General features: G+C 45.1%; 5 protein-coding genes across 6 annotated transcripts; 2 read left to right on the plus strand and 3 right to left on the minus strand.

The window, feature by feature from the left end:
* The first annotated feature begins 158 nt into the window (after window positions 1–158).
* LOC108604813 (solute carrier family 52, riboflavin transporter, member 3-A) lies at window positions 159–2959 on the plus strand. Of its 2 annotated transcripts, none has more exons than XM_017994421.1 (3): window positions 159–726; window positions 1555–2686; window positions 2745–2959. In XM_017994421.1, the coding sequence occupies exons 1-3, from the start codon at window positions 605–607 to the stop codon at window positions 2940–2942; spliced, it is 1452 nt and encodes a 483-aa protein (XP_017849910.1). In that variant the 5' UTR covers window positions 159–604; the 3' UTR covers window positions 2943–2959. The 2 variants fall into 2 exon arrangements, with proteins under 2 accessions (XP_017849910.1, XP_017849911.1); XM_017994422.1 differs by lacking the exon at window positions 159–726 and adding an exon at window positions 884–970.
* On the minus strand, window positions 2915–3986 carry LOC108604815. The gene is made up of 2 exons (XM_017994423.1): window positions 3881–3986; window positions 2915–3823 (listed from the first exon to the last, which is right to left on the minus strand). Exons 1-2 carry the CDS (start codon window positions 3903–3905, stop codon window positions 3108–3110), a joined length of 741 nt encoding a protein of 246 aa, XP_017849912.1. The 5' UTR covers window positions 3906–3986; the 3' UTR covers window positions 2915–3107.
* Window positions 3987–4353: 367 nt separating this feature from the next.
* On the plus strand, window positions 4354–9780 carry LOC108601747 (DDB1- and CUL4-associated factor 5). The gene is made up of 7 exons (XM_017989670.1): window positions 4354–5017; window positions 5071–5257; window positions 5314–5580; window positions 5640–5914; window positions 5970–6100; window positions 6158–6806; window positions 9258–9780. Exons 1-7 carry the CDS (start codon window positions 4741–4743, stop codon window positions 9644–9646), a joined length of 2175 nt encoding a protein of 724 aa, XP_017845159.1. The 5' UTR covers window positions 4354–4740; the 3' UTR covers window positions 9647–9780.
* On the minus strand, window positions 7039–8965 carry LOC108601233. Its single transcript, XM_017989132.1, has 2 exons — window positions 8280–8965; window positions 7039–8161 (listed from the first exon to the last, which is right to left on the minus strand). The coding sequence occupies exons 1-2, from the start codon at window positions 8963–8965 to the stop codon at window positions 7039–7041; spliced, it is 1809 nt and encodes a 602-aa protein (XP_017844621.1).
* A 39-nt stretch (window positions 9781–9819) lies between the features above and the next one.
* LOC108604337 (bromodomain adjacent to zinc finger domain protein 1A) lies at window positions 9820–15900 on the minus strand. Its single transcript, XM_017993761.1, has 5 exons — window positions 15462–15900; window positions 11335–14886; window positions 11095–11273; window positions 10592–11036; window positions 9820–10531 (listed from the first exon to the last, which is right to left on the minus strand). The coding sequence occupies exons 1-5, from the start codon at window positions 15581–15583 to the stop codon at window positions 10438–10440; spliced, it is 4392 nt and encodes a 1463-aa protein (XP_017849250.1). The 5' UTR covers window positions 15584–15900; the 3' UTR covers window positions 9820–10437.
* Between the last annotated feature and the right edge of the window lie 85 nt (window positions 15901–15985).

Here is a 15985-nt window from a genome sequence, read left to right on the forward strand (position 1 = left end):
CAATTTGCTTATCAGAGAGCGTCAATTATGAAAGAGAGTGGGAGCGCACACTCTGCGCAACCTTTAACTGCTGCTTCTAAACAGCTGTTTTTTGTTTCTGTTTGCTTGTAAATTATTTTGTGCGGTATTTATGACGGGCGCAGCAACAAACTAAATTCTAATGGCTGACAAAGTTCCTAAAGACAGCACGCGTCTTCAACAAACTCAAAGGATCTCAACATAATATTAAAAAATTAAAAACACCAAATTACAAATTGCATAACGGTACAATTTTTTGCTCACAATGGTTCTACATAAATAAAAACACATTTTTATTAAACCAATCAGTCATTTTCTCGAGAAACAACAGAACCAAAAGCATTTCTCGCTGGAAATTCAATATTGCAAAAACAACAACAACGTGGCGAAACCTCAATTAGTTAAATTCCATTGCCAGCTGCACAGTGAGCGCCAATTAGCTCGTGTTTCAAATTGGCTGTCAATTGAAGACACGCTTTTGTTTTTAAGCTAACATTGGCGTATTAATCCCACTGTGCGCCAGCTTGCAGTGGCCAATCTAATCGTTAATCAGCATATTGATCGTAAATTAATTATTAAATCAAACATGAGTAATTGTCACAACGGCCTAGATGGGGCTAACAATATTAGCCAGACGTCGTCAGGAGCAGTATACGGCGTGCTATCGACGCCGAATGACACCGCGGAGACTCTCACGGAGTTCAACACGTAAGAGCAAAACAAAACATCGTTAATATTTACGTAAAGCACGCGCGCAAAAAACAAAAACCAGTTTCAAAAAGCTTTTGTTTTCATACATGTGTGTATATAAAAATTGTATAGATCGTAATTGGGCTTTGTCATGGTCTAAAAGTTCATAAAGAAAGCGAATAATTTGTTTATACTCAGTGACGTTGTGTTTGTAATAAAATTCAAGTGTTATCAAGATTTCAAAATACGTGAGAGTGGCCAAGTAAGAATTACCCACTTCAATATTGCTCTATTGCTCTCTCCGTATTGCATACGGTTCTCACGTATTGAACTACTCCATAATTAATTTGGCTGTCATCTATTGCTGGTGCTCAAACACGCAATAAAAGATTTATTTTTATCATCAGACAGATAATGCTGACAAGGCAGATTACATTATTGCTGCAATAATAATAATAATAATATTTTCAAATATGCTTAAACGGCGTATATTAAATTTTGAAATAAAAATTGTAATTTGTATAGGCCTATTAAAAATGTGTTATTTTTAAGGGCAACAACAGTTATCTCTTAACCATGACCCGATAAGGCAATCTTTGTGGGTTATTTTCTTCAAATAAAAATTTCATACGGCCTAAGAATTTACAATGTTTATTTTTGGATTATATAGCTTATTATTTGAGCAGAGCGAACTTATTCAAACCTAACGTTTATCTAAACTGAAGAGTGTAATCCGTTGAAATGAGTTTATAAGGTTTACTTTAGGTTTAGAAAGTGCAACCAGCTTCCAGACTAAAGGGAGCTACAACAATGTTTTCAAAATAAACTAACGAAATCCATTCACAGATGTGCCACAGACGAGAACAGCGAACTAGGTGCATTTATCAGAACGATGGAGCATGGCTATGGCAGTGTGTTTAGGAACCGCAAGCTGTTGGTGGATGTGCTGGCGATATTCTTTGGCATTGGCACATGGCTGGGCGTAAATGGAACCTTTATACAGCTGCCGCTGCTGGTGAATGAGGCGCCTGAGGGCTGGAGCTTACCCTCGTATCTCAGCATAATGGTGCAGCTGGGAAATCTGGGACCGCTGCTGTATACGACGATACAGAAGTACTCGCCTTGGAAGCTGAACGATGGTTATACAATACATGGCGTGCTGGCAGTGGGCAGCATTTCCTGTCTGCTCACAGCGTTCTTTTATAACAAGACAGCTGTAGTAGCTGGCCAGGAGCACAGCGTCGCGCTCTTTATACTCACCATCTTCACAGCGCTGAATGCCTGCACCAGCTCAGTGCTGTTTATGCCTTACATGGGACGCTTCAAGGAGCAGTATATGATTACCTACTTCATAGGCGAGGGACTCAGCGGACTGCTGCCCAGCGTTACAGCCTTGGTCCAGGGCATAGGCGAAACTGCACGCTGCGTGCAGGTGAATGTCACCGAGTCCGGCACGCCCATCTACGAGCAACAGAAAGTGCCGCCACTGTTCGACACAAAGATATTCTTTTTGATATTGTTTGGTCTAATGGTGGCCAGCTATATTGGCTACACGCTGCTCAATGCGCTGCCGCAGGCGCGTCGAGAATATGCCGAGGTGACGGTCAGCGATGGCAACAAGTATGTCTATGCCCAGGACGACAATCAGCCGCGCCTGCAGCAGCTGAGTCGAGCGCAGTATGCAGCGCTGTTGCTGCTGATGTTCTTCATCTCATTCTTTGCCAACGGCATCTTTGGCAGCATCCAATCCTATTCCAGTGCGCCTTATGGCACGCAGGCCTATCATCTGTCCGCCACGCTGAGTGTCATTGCCAATCCGCTGGCCTGTTTTATGGCCATGTTCTTGCATTTTACCTCGCTGCGCATTATCTACGCGCTGTCGACGCTGGCAGCGCTGCTCACCAGCTACGTCTTTACCACCGCTGTGCTGAGTCCTTATCCGCCGCTCTATGATGAAACGTTAGGCATGGTGCTGGTAGTAAGTGCAAGCAAATAATTTTAATATATGGTATTAAACTATTGCTGTTTGCTTACAGGTCACTGCCTGGACGCTGCTCGTGGGCATTGTGAGCTACACCAAGCTGGGCATAACGACTGTGATGCGCGCGCAGGGCGGTCAATCCTTGGTGTGGGTGGGCGCCATCACACAGCTGGGCTCCGCCTTTGGGGCCGTTGCTATATTCTTTGCCATTAATTACACGCGTTATTTTAATGCAGCAACTTCACAGTGCTGAAGCTAATGGCTTTTATTTTAAGTTATTATTATTTTTACTTGTAGTTTAGTATAATATTTGAAATTTTTTTGTAGTTACAATAATAAAAGCATAAGTCAAAACTTTTTTCGTAAACCTTGTGCGCATACTTGAGCAATTTGAAAACATAAATTTATATATAAACATTTACTGCCCTTTGAAGCTACTACGCTGCTCGGCCTCACTGTCCACATCCCCCTCATAGCCGGAGAATGTGCGCGACGATGTGGGCGCAGCTAGAGGCTTTACCTCATTAACAGCGTTAGCCTCGCAGTTGCAACGACTATTAAAACATGAACTAAAATGTTCAGCCGGATTCTGTCCCTGCTCGGTGGCCTTATTAAAGGCCTGTATGCGTTCGCGTAAGCTGCGATTGGCGCTGCTGCTGGAAATGCTCAGTGGCATGCTGCATTGTGTGGCGCTACGTTGCGGCTCTGGCACATTATTTGTGCTAAACTGACTGATGAGCGACTCCACCTTCTCCAGTGAGTCCTTGGCACGCTTGAAGCTTATTAAGCTATCACGCAACGCTTGACTCTCTTTGAGACGCTCAAAGTCTGACAGCAGACCACGTATATCCATAACATCGCTCAAGCTCAAACGCGGACTGCCATCCCCCGTGTTTATGGTTATGTCCCTAAAGCCCTCAAACTCTTGTATTAAATGCCTAATTTTGGATGACTGCTGATCTGGGCCGCTTTTGGTAAAGGTCAGCATTTTGGATACCTCCTCAATTTCCTTTATAATATTTATGGATGTCTGAATCATTTCGCTGTGCTGCTTTACCGTTAGCTTTAGTCTCTCACGCAGATTCTGCAAATATATACAAATATGTTGTGTTGGTTCCTTATCCTTATTTTCCCCTATACTCAAATATGCTGGTTAGCTAGGTAATTAGTTAGTTATTAAGCGTTATTTACCTTGCTGCTCACTTGTGTTCTCCATTTAGTTAGTTTTTAAAAGAAATTACCCCAAATTTTTATTTATATTATATTATGTCTGATTGTTATGTTATGTTCATAGCATCTGTATGAACTAACTGAATAATACACCTTAAAACTCGTAGATAACTAGATTACTTCCAAATATACAAAAAACCTGCTACTCCAATAAATAAATACTGAACAGAAAGATTCTGTACGCTTCTGTTAAGCGCCTATGATACTGCATTTGAGTTTAGCGCACTTAACATTTGCAATTGCGTTAAAAATGTAACGTATAATAATTTGGCAAATTAAAATATTAACGGAATTCAAATAAGTCTTGTAATGTTCGTGCGTAGTCACGCGTCCATCTCTATTGTCTATTGGACTCGTTGGGAACAGCTGTTTTACGCTGGGCCTCTCGTATTTTTTGTGTTTTCATTTTGATTGAAGCGTATTCCGATGATTAAACCAGTCGGAGAGCCGTTGAGAGGTCGTGAGAAAAACGCACTGGGGATTGTGCGCTGGAAAAACGCAGATATTAATTTTATTTAAAACATAAAAGTGCACAATTATTGCAAGTTAATAAGTTGGTGAGCAGGCCGATGCAATAATTACAGCAACAAACACACAAAATAAGTGAAACAAACACGTAGAACGCGACAAAGCGCAGAAGACAAAATAGGCGAGGACGTCAGCGGCGACGTCGACGTCAACAAAATGTATACAACAGCGTTGCAGGCAGAGGAGCTGCATTGAAACAGAGACACAGAAACTGTTGCTACCAGAACGGGGAATATATAGTAGACAGTTTATACTTACAAACATATATAGGTTATATATAGTTGGCTATATAAATGCAAACTGTTGCTGTGCGAGTGAGAGAGCGAGAGAGTGTTAGAAAAATGAGCTACGCTAAGGGGGAGCGCGGCTGCAGCGCTTACAGCCAGAATCTGGATCATGCACTCAGCAGCCGCGAGCGGCAGAGCGAGCAACTGCGTCTCAATCCGGAGTACAGCATATTCAGGCAGCGCCTGCACGCAGCCGAGAATCTATATCATCGCAATCTGGATGGACATTTTGGTTGTGTGAATGCGCTGGAGTTTAGCCATGGTGGGCAGTTCTTGGCTTCAGGTAAACGCAGCGGCTTCTTAGCTTGGCACCTCCTTAACAATTGAGCATTGCAGGTGGCGATGACAAGCGCGTGCTGCTGTGGCATGTGGATCAAATGCTGGCCAATGTGGGTGAAGTGGAGCCCATTGCCATGTACGGCGAGCATGCCAGCAATATATTCTGTCTGGGCTTTGATACAACCAACAGCTATGTGTTCTCTGGTGGCAACGATGATTTGGTTATACAACATGATCTGCCCACGTAAGTTGCATGCAACTGGCTGCAACTCTCACTAATTTATTTTCATTTCTTCGCAGCGGCAAGAACCTCAACTATCTGCCACATGATGGGCCCGTCTATGGACTCAGCGTAGATCGCACCAGCACCAATTTGTTTAGCGTAGCCACCGAGCATGGTGAAATTTTAGTATATGATTTACGCATTGGCAAGACTGAACCTTTGGCCATTGCCAAATATCGCACACCCTTCAATGCCGTCGAATTTCATCCGCTTAACGGTCACTTTCTGGCCACTGCCAATGCCAAGCGTGGCGCTCAGCTCTGGGACTTGCGTCATCATGCGCAGTAAGTGCTGCCACTTCGACTGTTCACACACCTATTAAAAATTTATAATCCTTTGGCAGACCAATTTGCCAGTACAACTACATACCCGAATCTCCCAGCTGCATGAGCGTGCGCTTCAATTGCAATGGCAGCTTATTACTCACCTTGCATCGACGTCTGCCCCCCATACTCTATAACCCGAGCTCACCCGAACCTGTGGCCTGCTTCTTTCATGATGAATACTTTAACAGCTGCACTATGAAGAGCTGCACCTTTGCTGGCCCACAGGATGAGTTGCTGGTCTCGGGCTCGGACAACTTTAACATGTATATGTGGCGACTGGAGGGCGTGGACTGTAAGTCGACAATAACTGGAGCAGCCTATGCATTAACTATTTAACTATTTTGCAGTGGAGCGCAGGAATCAATGGATGGAGGTACCACCTGTTATACTCACCGGACATCGTTCCATAGTCAATCAAGTGCGCTACAATCGCGAGCGCTGTCTGCTAGCCTCCTCGGGCGTGGAGAAGATCATCAAGGTAAGCTCAGCATACATTTAATATGTCCAAATAAATTGTCATTTCCTATTTCTGCAGCTCTGGAGTCCCTTTGCTCAGCAGGGCTGGCAGGGCAGCTTGCTGCAGCCGCCCGAGACTTCCTATTGCACGCGTACGCTGCATCGCAACGCCTCGGATAATGTTTCCCAAGACTTTACCATGCGCAACATGGAGGAGGATCAGGTTATGCTCGCCTTCTTCGATACGCTCGTGCAGCGCGAGCTGGAAACCTGGCACAGCAACAGCAGCAATGGCAATGGCTATCAAACGGGCAGCAGCGACAGCAGCTCCAGCTCCAGCACAGAGCACACCGACAGCAGCACAGAGTCCGAGGAGGACAGCGAGGGGGATACGCCCAATGTAAGCGAGCTCAGCTGGCAAACGCATCCCAATCGCATATTCTATTTGATTGCCAAGAAGCGACGCGCATTGATACAGCTTGCGGTGAAAAGCACCGGCGGTCAGCAGCGCAAGGTGGAGCAGTTGCTGGCACGGCTGATGGGCGAGCAGCGTCACGTGGCCACTCAGGCGCGCATTACCGAATGGCTAGAGGAAACGCATCGACGCTTTACCGATGATGAGCTGCCCACCACTTCAGCGGAGGCGGCCGCCAGGGAACGCATTCGTCGCATGCAGAGCTTACAGTCCACCAGTCGTTCGGTGCGCCACAACACCGAGCAGTGCATGAGTAAGTTTATTTAAAGATTTATTGCTAATAATTAAATAATTATTCGTTTAAGTCAAGTATTAGTAGCTTGGAATTTAGAGCAGCTTAAAGTTTAGCCTCATATTTATATTACAACCTTTTCGAAATTAGAACTTCGAAAATCAAATAATATAAGTCAAGTATAAGACTGCGTATTAGACTAGAGAGCGAGTTACTTTATTAACTTATACTTTAAAGCAAAACTGTATTTAAATTAATTATGGCTGTTAGAATTCCCTGCTAAACTTTTCTTTAGCCGCAGCTCTGCCAGCCAAACGCCAGCGGCGAGCAAACAACCGCCGAATAAAGCATAAAAAGCGATCTGCACATCGCTCAGGGTTAGAATCTTCCACTTGCCTGCACCCAGCTCCGCCAAATACTCGGGATACTGTTGTATACTCCATTTTGAGCGCTCCTTTTGCTCGCCTATCCAATAGTCCAGCAGTCCAGCTGCCAGCATTTGCAGCAGCAGCACATTGATGCGCTTTAAATAGGGCGAGGGGCGTGGCAGTACATAGCCTATGTGATAGGACTTGGGGCATTCGGGTATCATGTGCACCTTCTTGGTCATAATGTAACGCTTATCGTTCAGCTCCAAGCTGGCGGAGCGTGTAACTCCCGCAAATCTGCCCGACTTGGACACCATGCTGATCAAACGATCCTCGCCCTCCATAACGAGCAGCATCTTGGCATGCAGACTGCGATACATTTGCGACTCGTGGCCAATAAACAAATCGTCTTTGAAAGCGGGATGCTTTATATAGATGGGTATCTTGGATTCGTCCAGTGCAGCAAGCGTATTGATGTCGCTGTAGTACATGGGACGTATGTAGGCGGTGGCAAGGCTGGACTCCAGCAAGGCGCCAAAGATTACGCTCACCAAACACAGCGAGATGAGAAACATGCGCTCCGCATTGTACGGCGGAAACTTGCCCACATTAACACGCACCCACATGGTCCACGTGTCCACAAAGATGCGCCACACCAAGCTGCCCATTGTTATGGCTTGTTTGCCTACAAAGGCGCCGCCAATGCGTTCAATACGCAAACGCAAATTCAGGCCACGCAGACAGAGCCAGATTAGGCCACAGCTAAAGCCAACGGCTATAAAGCACAGCCAGACATCCAAGTGCACTGCAAAGAGCGGCATAATCGACTGTGGTATGCGTTGAGCCTTGCGCACATACAAACAAAGGTCGTCCATGTACACAGCGGCGCTGAATTGCATGCGAGTGCTCAGATAATCCTTGATAAAGAAGCCAGCAAAGATTATGTCCAGCTCGTGACGATGTGCGCGACCCACGCCGCCGCTGTAGGAGCCATTGGCTAAGCGACCGCTAGAAGAGAGTTGAAAGCTTATGCTTAATATTTCAAAACTTAATTCTAAGTGCAAATTAATTTCAATTAATTCAAATGCTTTTCGTAACTTTCATTTTTATTAATTTATAAACTCACCCAAAGAACTCATCGTCTGGCCACAAATAGTTAAGCGTAAAGTTCATTTGCTTGGCCAGCAAAGCTGCCGCCTTGGCATCTGGTCCGGCAGCGCTCAAAACTTGCTCCGTGTCCACATCGCCCGTAACAAACGAATAAACCGAATTGAATATATAAGCGCGCAATGCATAGCCATGCAGATTGGCATAGATGCGTTGATAGCAACGCGAGTCCTGCACCTGCACGCTGCGTTGCTGAAAGGGATTATAGAGCCAGAGCTGTTGTTGCAGCAGCAGCACATAGTAGATGCGACTGTGTCCATGCTGCAGCCAAATGTTGGCCATAAATTGTAGCAGCTGCTGCGGCTCTGTTGACGCTGTCAAAGCCAAGACATAGAAGCCGCCTCCATTAATAAACAGTTGCTGTTGCTGCTGCGCTTGTTGCACATTCGCATAGATAAAGAAATGATGCACTGCAGCAGTAATTTCGGTCAGTTGTTCGCCTTGCAACAAAGTTATGGCCAGTTGCTGTTGTTGCAGCAGCAACTGCACAAAGCTGTTGTCATAATCCTTAACGCTGCGCAAATGCAAAGTCAGCTCGGACTGCAGCTCAGGCAGCATAAGTTGCAACAAACTGCGCTCCGACTGACTGCCACAAGCAGCTGCCACAAGTAGCAGCAGCAGCATAAGTTGTGTGCTTCTGGACATTGCGTGCTCAACTGAACTCAAGTCTATAGTATCCGCTGCATATCTTTGATTTGAGCCACTGTTTGCCAACTGTCAGCGGCTTTTGACAGCGCCTGCCACCAACAATTATTGGCAAGTGTGTGCCTGAGCTTTGTTTGTTCAAGCATGGCACATGACTCGACCAAATAATTCTATAAGGCACTGTTGACCTAAACGCCCACATTGGACTGCAAGCTGTCCATGTATTTTTGTTTTGCTGCGTCTGTCTAATGTTTTCACAATATATTTAATGCTATTTGTATTCGCTTTGCAGTTGGTTCACTTCAGGTTAACATTAATCGCCTGGAGCAGAAGCGTAAACTGATGCAGCTACGCTATGCGGCCATCAAGCGTCGTCGCATACGCTCCATGCGACGTCTGCGTCGCTATGAACTGCAGGATGAGAACACCAGCGACTGCTTGGAGGCTGATGGCGAGCTGGCTACAACTAATGGCAACAGCGATGTGGCCGCTGATAATGATGATAACGATACGTCCAACACCTCAATGGAGGCGCAGCTTTCGCAAGCGCCCAGCACTTCAAGTCGCTATGTTTTGGAATCAGAGTCTGAAAACAACAACAACAATAATAATAATAATAAAGTTGGCAATAGCATGGCCACTTCATCATCCACATCCTCATCAAATCAAGCAAATATCTAGATGTTAGCATTAATACAAAATCTGTTTAGAAGTTTACTAATCCAAGTCCCAGCAGCGCTTGTTGAATTTCATTTATCTGCGATTTTTTTGTTTTTTAATTTAAGTTGGCAAATATTTATATTTGTTTAAGTATTAACGCAAATTGTTTTCAAATTACTAAAAATTGTTTGCTGATCTCCAAAAAAAAAAAGTGAAATAAAGTAAAAATTTCAAACATTAAACGCACACATTTTGCACACCCATTAAAATGTTTAAACAATGCTGGATGTTAATGTGATTCTAAAAATGATATATACGACATCATATACTATATAATTGCATGCATTTTATTTTTTAAGTAATTTGTGAGCTACATACAAAGAACTATTAGATCGCCCACAAATGGGCTAAACTTACAAATCAAATCAGTTAGCTATTAATTAATTTATGTACTTACACATAGTTTATAGACACGCAACTATATACAGTTAAATTTACAAGCAGTATTTAGTTTACATAATTTATTGTTTGATAATATCAATGAATTGTGCGCGTGTCTACAATTAATATTATTTGAAGTTATCTTTGCATATACTATACGATAATAAAGTCTTGAAACACAAATCGAGCCAACAGTGTTTTTGTATTTCTCAACCTTAAACTTGAAGTAGAAACAATTACTAAACTGCACTCTAGGCTTACGAACTAAAGGTGGCCTTAAAGCTAAAATGCCGCTGGTGGTAACTAAACAAATACTGTCTTAAGCTGGCTTAAAGATTAAGCTAAGTTTAATTTAAATACGAAGTTTCTGCTCAGCATGCATCGACGTTCATGTCACTGGGTCGAAACGGCAGCGACATCTCCTTGCAACGCGCCAAAACGAAACGTTCCAACTCACAACCAGCGCTGCAGAAAGCACAAAAAGTTAATAAACTTTAAACACACTTTTATTTAAAGCAAACTCACTCATAAATCTCATTGCCTTCCACATTATAGAGATCGCAGTTCTTGAACACCAGCTGTATATCGCTGAGTAGCTCCTCGTTCAACTGATATTGGCCCATATTAAGTTTGGATTTGATTTTGGCCAAGTCCATGGGTGATTTAATTATTTTGTAGTAGTCGGGCACTTCGGAGGAGAGCACGGGTCGCAGAAAAGGCCACGCCGCTTTTTGTTTCATAGTCTGTTCCAGCAGATCGTACAAGGCGGCGCTATTTAGGGGCAGATTGTCATGGGCGCGACGTCCCGAGCGTCGATTGTTGTTATTGTTGCTGGTGCTGTTATTATTGTTGTTGCTGCTGCTGGTATTATTATTGTTATTTGATTTGTCTAAAGATTTGCGTGAGCCGCGTGTGGAACGCAAGCGCTTAGACTGCGGCTCATCATCATCATCATCCGGATGACCATCGACTGTGAAGAGTGAGGAATATTTAATGACGTTTATGCTTTAAATGTGACTCGTACTTACCTCGACTGGTGCGTCGCTTCTGTTTGGGTGTGCCGCTCTGCTGGCAGCGCTTGCAGACGAACTGGGCACGTGGTTTGTTTTTAATATTGAGGCACTCGATGTGGTAACAATCATCGCAGCGCTTGCAAGTCACCTCGCAGCCATCGTAGAAACAGATAAGACAAACTTTTTCATCTTTGCTGTAAATTAAATATACAAAAGTAAATAAAGTTGTACGTAAAAATGCTAATGGACGCTTACGTTTGCTCCTCCTCCGCCTCTTCCTCCTCCTCTTCTTCCTCTTCCTGCTCTTCTTCCACCTCTTCGTCGTCACTTTCTTGTGCCGCCTTTTCAATTTCTTTGGAATTTAGTCGCCGTGCCGAGCGCCGACGTGTAATGCGCGCTGCTTTGCTGTTATATTTGCCCTCGGAGCTTACTTCACTTTTATCATCTGGCGCATCGCTTAGCTCCGCTTCCTCCTCCTCTTCGCCAGCGTTCACCTCAGCTACTCCCTCATCTTCCTCGTCATCCTCCTGCTCCTCCTCTTCTTCCTCTTCAACAAATTTGCGTTTTCTTTGCGATGCGCGTGATTTTTGCTCGTTCTGATTCTTCAGACCCAAATCCTCAACACAAGTGCGACAATACCAATTGCCCTCGGGCACTGTGCGCATCTTGGGCTTCATGCAGAACATGTGTGTGCCACCATTGCATTCGTCGCACAGCAGCATCTTGTCCGGATCGCTGCCACGGCGACAGACTTTGCAGAGTGACTTGTTGGTGGAGCGCTTCCATAAGATGCAGTCGTTGAGCACATTGAGATGCAGAAACACTTGCGCATAGCTGGTGCACTGCATCATTGACGTTTCCCAATGCTGCAGGCGCACTTCGCTTTTGCTTTGCTCGGCGCTGTCTTTCTTCTGCGAGCCAAACGGTTCCTTGAGAAAACGTCGTCCAATCGACTGCTCCACTTGCAACAAAGCGCTGCACAAGTTGCGCACTTGCGTTAGCTGCGTCTCGGGTATGACTACAGGCTCCTTCTGCTCCAGCTGCGCACCTGGATCGACATACACATGCTTTGAGCTTGCCAAATGCGCCTCCTCATCGTCCAATTCCTCATCCTCGTCGCCGCTATGCAGCTGCGCCACATCGCTATGCAAACCCCACTGCAGCTTAGCCTGCGGCTCATAGTTGCCAGCCAGCAGCTGTTGGCGCCACTTCTCCATGTCCTTCACCTTCAGTTTGCCCAGATCGCCGGTGTATATATCGCTCTCGAACTGCAGTATGCGATCAATCAAATGCAGGCGCATCACCTCGTTCAGATCTGTGCCCTCGGGCAAGCCAAAGTTCGCTTGGTTATAGCGACGCTGCGTCTCCACATGCATGTTGTAGGTAAACTTCTTGCGCTTCCTCTCATCGTTCAGACTGAGCATCTCAACGGGACAGCTCTTGACATGCTCCTCGATTAGTGTGCGCAGCTGACTCAGTTCGGTCTTTAGCTCGCCCTCACGTCTGCCCAAAGGATTCAGCGCCGCAATAAGCGCAGCTATATCCTCGGTCTTGTATATATAACTCCAAGTTTGACGCTCGTCATGCTCAGCTGCATGCACAATGCAATTGCTGGGATTGCCGCTGCACATGAGCAACTGTTGTGGAGTGGGATCGTCTGCTAGTTCCTCAACTGCTGCTGCATGTCCATTGGTTTGATGCTGGTTCTCTTGATTCTCTTTATTCTCCAACGATTGCTGATGACCATTTACGCTGGGCTTACTTTGTTGACTCTTTGCTTCAGCCAGCAAATGCTGACGCAGCTTGTCACGCTTGGTGGGCAGCTGCGCTTGCTTCTCCAGCTCGGCAGCAGTCTTATTAACCGGCGGTTCTGTCAGACAGCAATCCATGTCCACATCCGGCGCATGCTCCACAAATATGCCCGGCATCGATTCCAGCACATAGTACTTGCGATAGCAACGATCCATGCCCAAGTAGACCAGAAAATTAAACAGCTGTGTATGCAGCTCAAGCGTTTGCTGCTCATGCTTGCGATGCTCGCGATCCGACTGCGCACAGACTTCGGCGATGCGTTTGTTCAGCTGCGTCTGCATCGCAGTCTTCTGCTCCGGCTGATCCACAGTCATCATTTGCTGATAGTGCTCATTCGTGAGCTTACGCTTGCTCAGCTCCACAGCAGCCAGACGACGATTCTCGGTGTGCACAAGCGAGCGCAGTTCGTTCTTAGCCTTGGCCATTTGCTCCATGCGCTCTTCCATAATGTTGATGGTGGAGGAGTAGGTGAGTATCTGAGCCATGAGGCAGCGCGCTATGCACATGATATCGCCAAAGTCGAGGCTGCCAATGGGTACGCTGCGCAACGCGCGTAGTATATGCGGCGATTTCCAACGCAGCTCCAGGCCCGGATCCTCGCGTGCATTGTAGCCATTGCGATAGCTATAACGCCAGCGCTCCAGTCGATCTGTGACAACAGCGCCTGAGGCTAATAAATGCAGTCGCAGCGCTTCGCTTAGAGTCAGCGCATCCAGTGGCAGTTCATTCAAATGAAAGTTGTAATGACGCCGCACAAAGTTTTGAGTGCGCGAAGCCTGATACATGCTATAGATCGGCTCCAGCAGATTGTTTTTCTCTTGCAAGCGTCCATTCAAATATTGTGCCGAGTTTTCTTCTTCCTCCTCGCGTTGCAGATCAAATATAGTGCCCAGCAGCACGAGCAGTATATCGGAGAGTGGACCCACAACCTCGCGTGCGGTAAAGGCGCGCGTCAGTTCATAGAAATTTAGATTATTGCGGAATACTTCCACGCCCGACAGCAGTCCGCAGTAGGTGTGAAAGAATTCGCGCAGCATAAAGCCATCGCCTAGCATCGGCTCAGGCAGCAGTGTGACAATGGGCTGGAAGCTTGGCAACACGCGCTGATCTGTGCGCTCCAAGTCATCTGACTTAACAGTTAAATAATTAATCTCTTCATTAACGCGTTGCATTAGCTCCAACTTCAATTGTGCCTTCTGACGCTCCTGTGCCTCTATCTTGGCTTGCTTCTCCAAACGCATGCGTTCCATTTCAGCAGCCAAAGCCTGCGCCTTGGCCTTGGCATCCTCCTTGCTAATGCTGTTGTTGTGGTTGCTGCTGCTGTTTGTTTCCTCGCCTTTAACTATATATTTGTTTAGCGTTGACTGCTTTTTGCTGTTGTCCTTCGGCTCTGGTCGCTTGGTCTTTGAGGGCGAGTAGCGCGGCATTTTGCCTATGAAAATGCTGCCGAAATTTAGCTTTGGATCGGTTACATATTGTTTATACACCTCTGGCTTGGGATGCAGTATGCCATCCACACGTTGAACGCTGTTTTTGATGAACATAGTTAGGTTATCCATGTTGAACTCGACGCGTGAGCGACGCATCTGCTCGAAGCTGGCGCTGATTTCCTCGCCATTCGGCGCTCGCAGACGATACTCCAGCTGTTCTGTTTCCTCATAGACGCCATTGCTTGGAGGCGCCATGCCCTCGACTGGAATGATGCCCACCACTTTATAAAGCGCACGCTTCTGACTAAAACCAATTTCCTCATTGAGAAAGTAACGCTTGCGTAGAAATTTGGACACCAACAGCACAAGCGTGTTAACGGCGGATTGTCGAGCAGCTTCAATTACCAGCAGCACGGGCGCGCGCAAACTTTGTTTGAATTGTTCCATTTTTTTGTGTGCAGCGCGTTCGCTTTTCATTGCCTCCTCGTAGGTGAGGCCATCCTTGCCAGTAGCCTCGCATTGCCATACAGTTGAATTGATGGCCATGACGTGACGGAAGTAATCGCTGAAATCACAAGAAGCGTTTGAGCAAAATGTTAATGAAAGTTTTTTACATAAAATATATCTATGTATATAAATATCTAAATCAACTTATTTTTATTTGTTTACTTGTTAAGCAAAATAAATACAAATACTTGATTTAAATTTACTGAACAAAATAAACTTTAAAATTTTTAAATAAGCGTTGAATATTTTAAAGAAAGTATTGTTTTTATTACTTTTTTTGCAATCATTATAGGTTTAAAAATGTCTTTATTTGAAATTGTCTTGTCTTGTGGCATAAACAAATTTCTTATGCCAAATATGTAAGCAAGTTGGCAACGCTACGTCCCAGCAGCTGTGAATTTAGTTCGCGCGCTTTCCGCCCCTCAGTTTCAGCCAACACACACACATATATTTAAACAATACACACATATATATATATATATATGCATGCAAGTGTGTCGCTTGGCTAAAGCATGCGTTCATCAGCGTCGCTTTTGTTGTATACTTTAGCGTTGTTTGCTTTGCCATTGCCATACGTTGCTCATATTGCAATTAAATGAAAAAAGCTAAGGATGTGTTGAAATGGAAACTTACTCGTAATCCCGGAATATGCGCTTGGTTATATAGCAACAAAAGACCATATCATTATCGTGGAATGTATCATTTTTGGTCTCCTTCGGATTGACTTCAAAACCATCTCGCTTGCAAATTGGCATTTTAATGTGTTTTATTTGTTTACTTCTCGCGACTTTTAAATTTATTAACTTTTAATTTTGAGTAGCATGCGCGTCCTCAGCTGTGGTACGGTATTTTGGCCAAGCCTCAATGTGGGCCACAGACACAGACAGTTACAAACCAAATAGAAAAAAGGCGCTCAATTTTTGCAAGCCGCCGTTTGCCAATGTTTATTAAACAATTCACATTGATGTTTATGCGATAAACAACATCAGCCGGCAGCTGTTAATGCTATTTGTTCCACTTCTAAGTGCAGTGTACACTATATAATTAGCTTATTTCTTGCACAAAATATTTTCACGCGCGCCTTCGCGAATTTCGCTTGGCATTTGAGATGCTAAGAGCCCATCGATAAGCAAGCTTGCAATAATCATCGATAGTTT

This window comes from Drosophila busckii, chromosome 3R, assembly GCF_011750605.1.
Source record: "Drosophila busckii strain San Diego stock center, stock number 13000-0081.31 chromosome 3R, ASM1175060v1, whole genome shotgun sequence".
NCBI lineage: Eukaryota > Metazoa > Arthropoda > Insecta > Diptera > Drosophilidae > Drosophila > Drosophila busckii.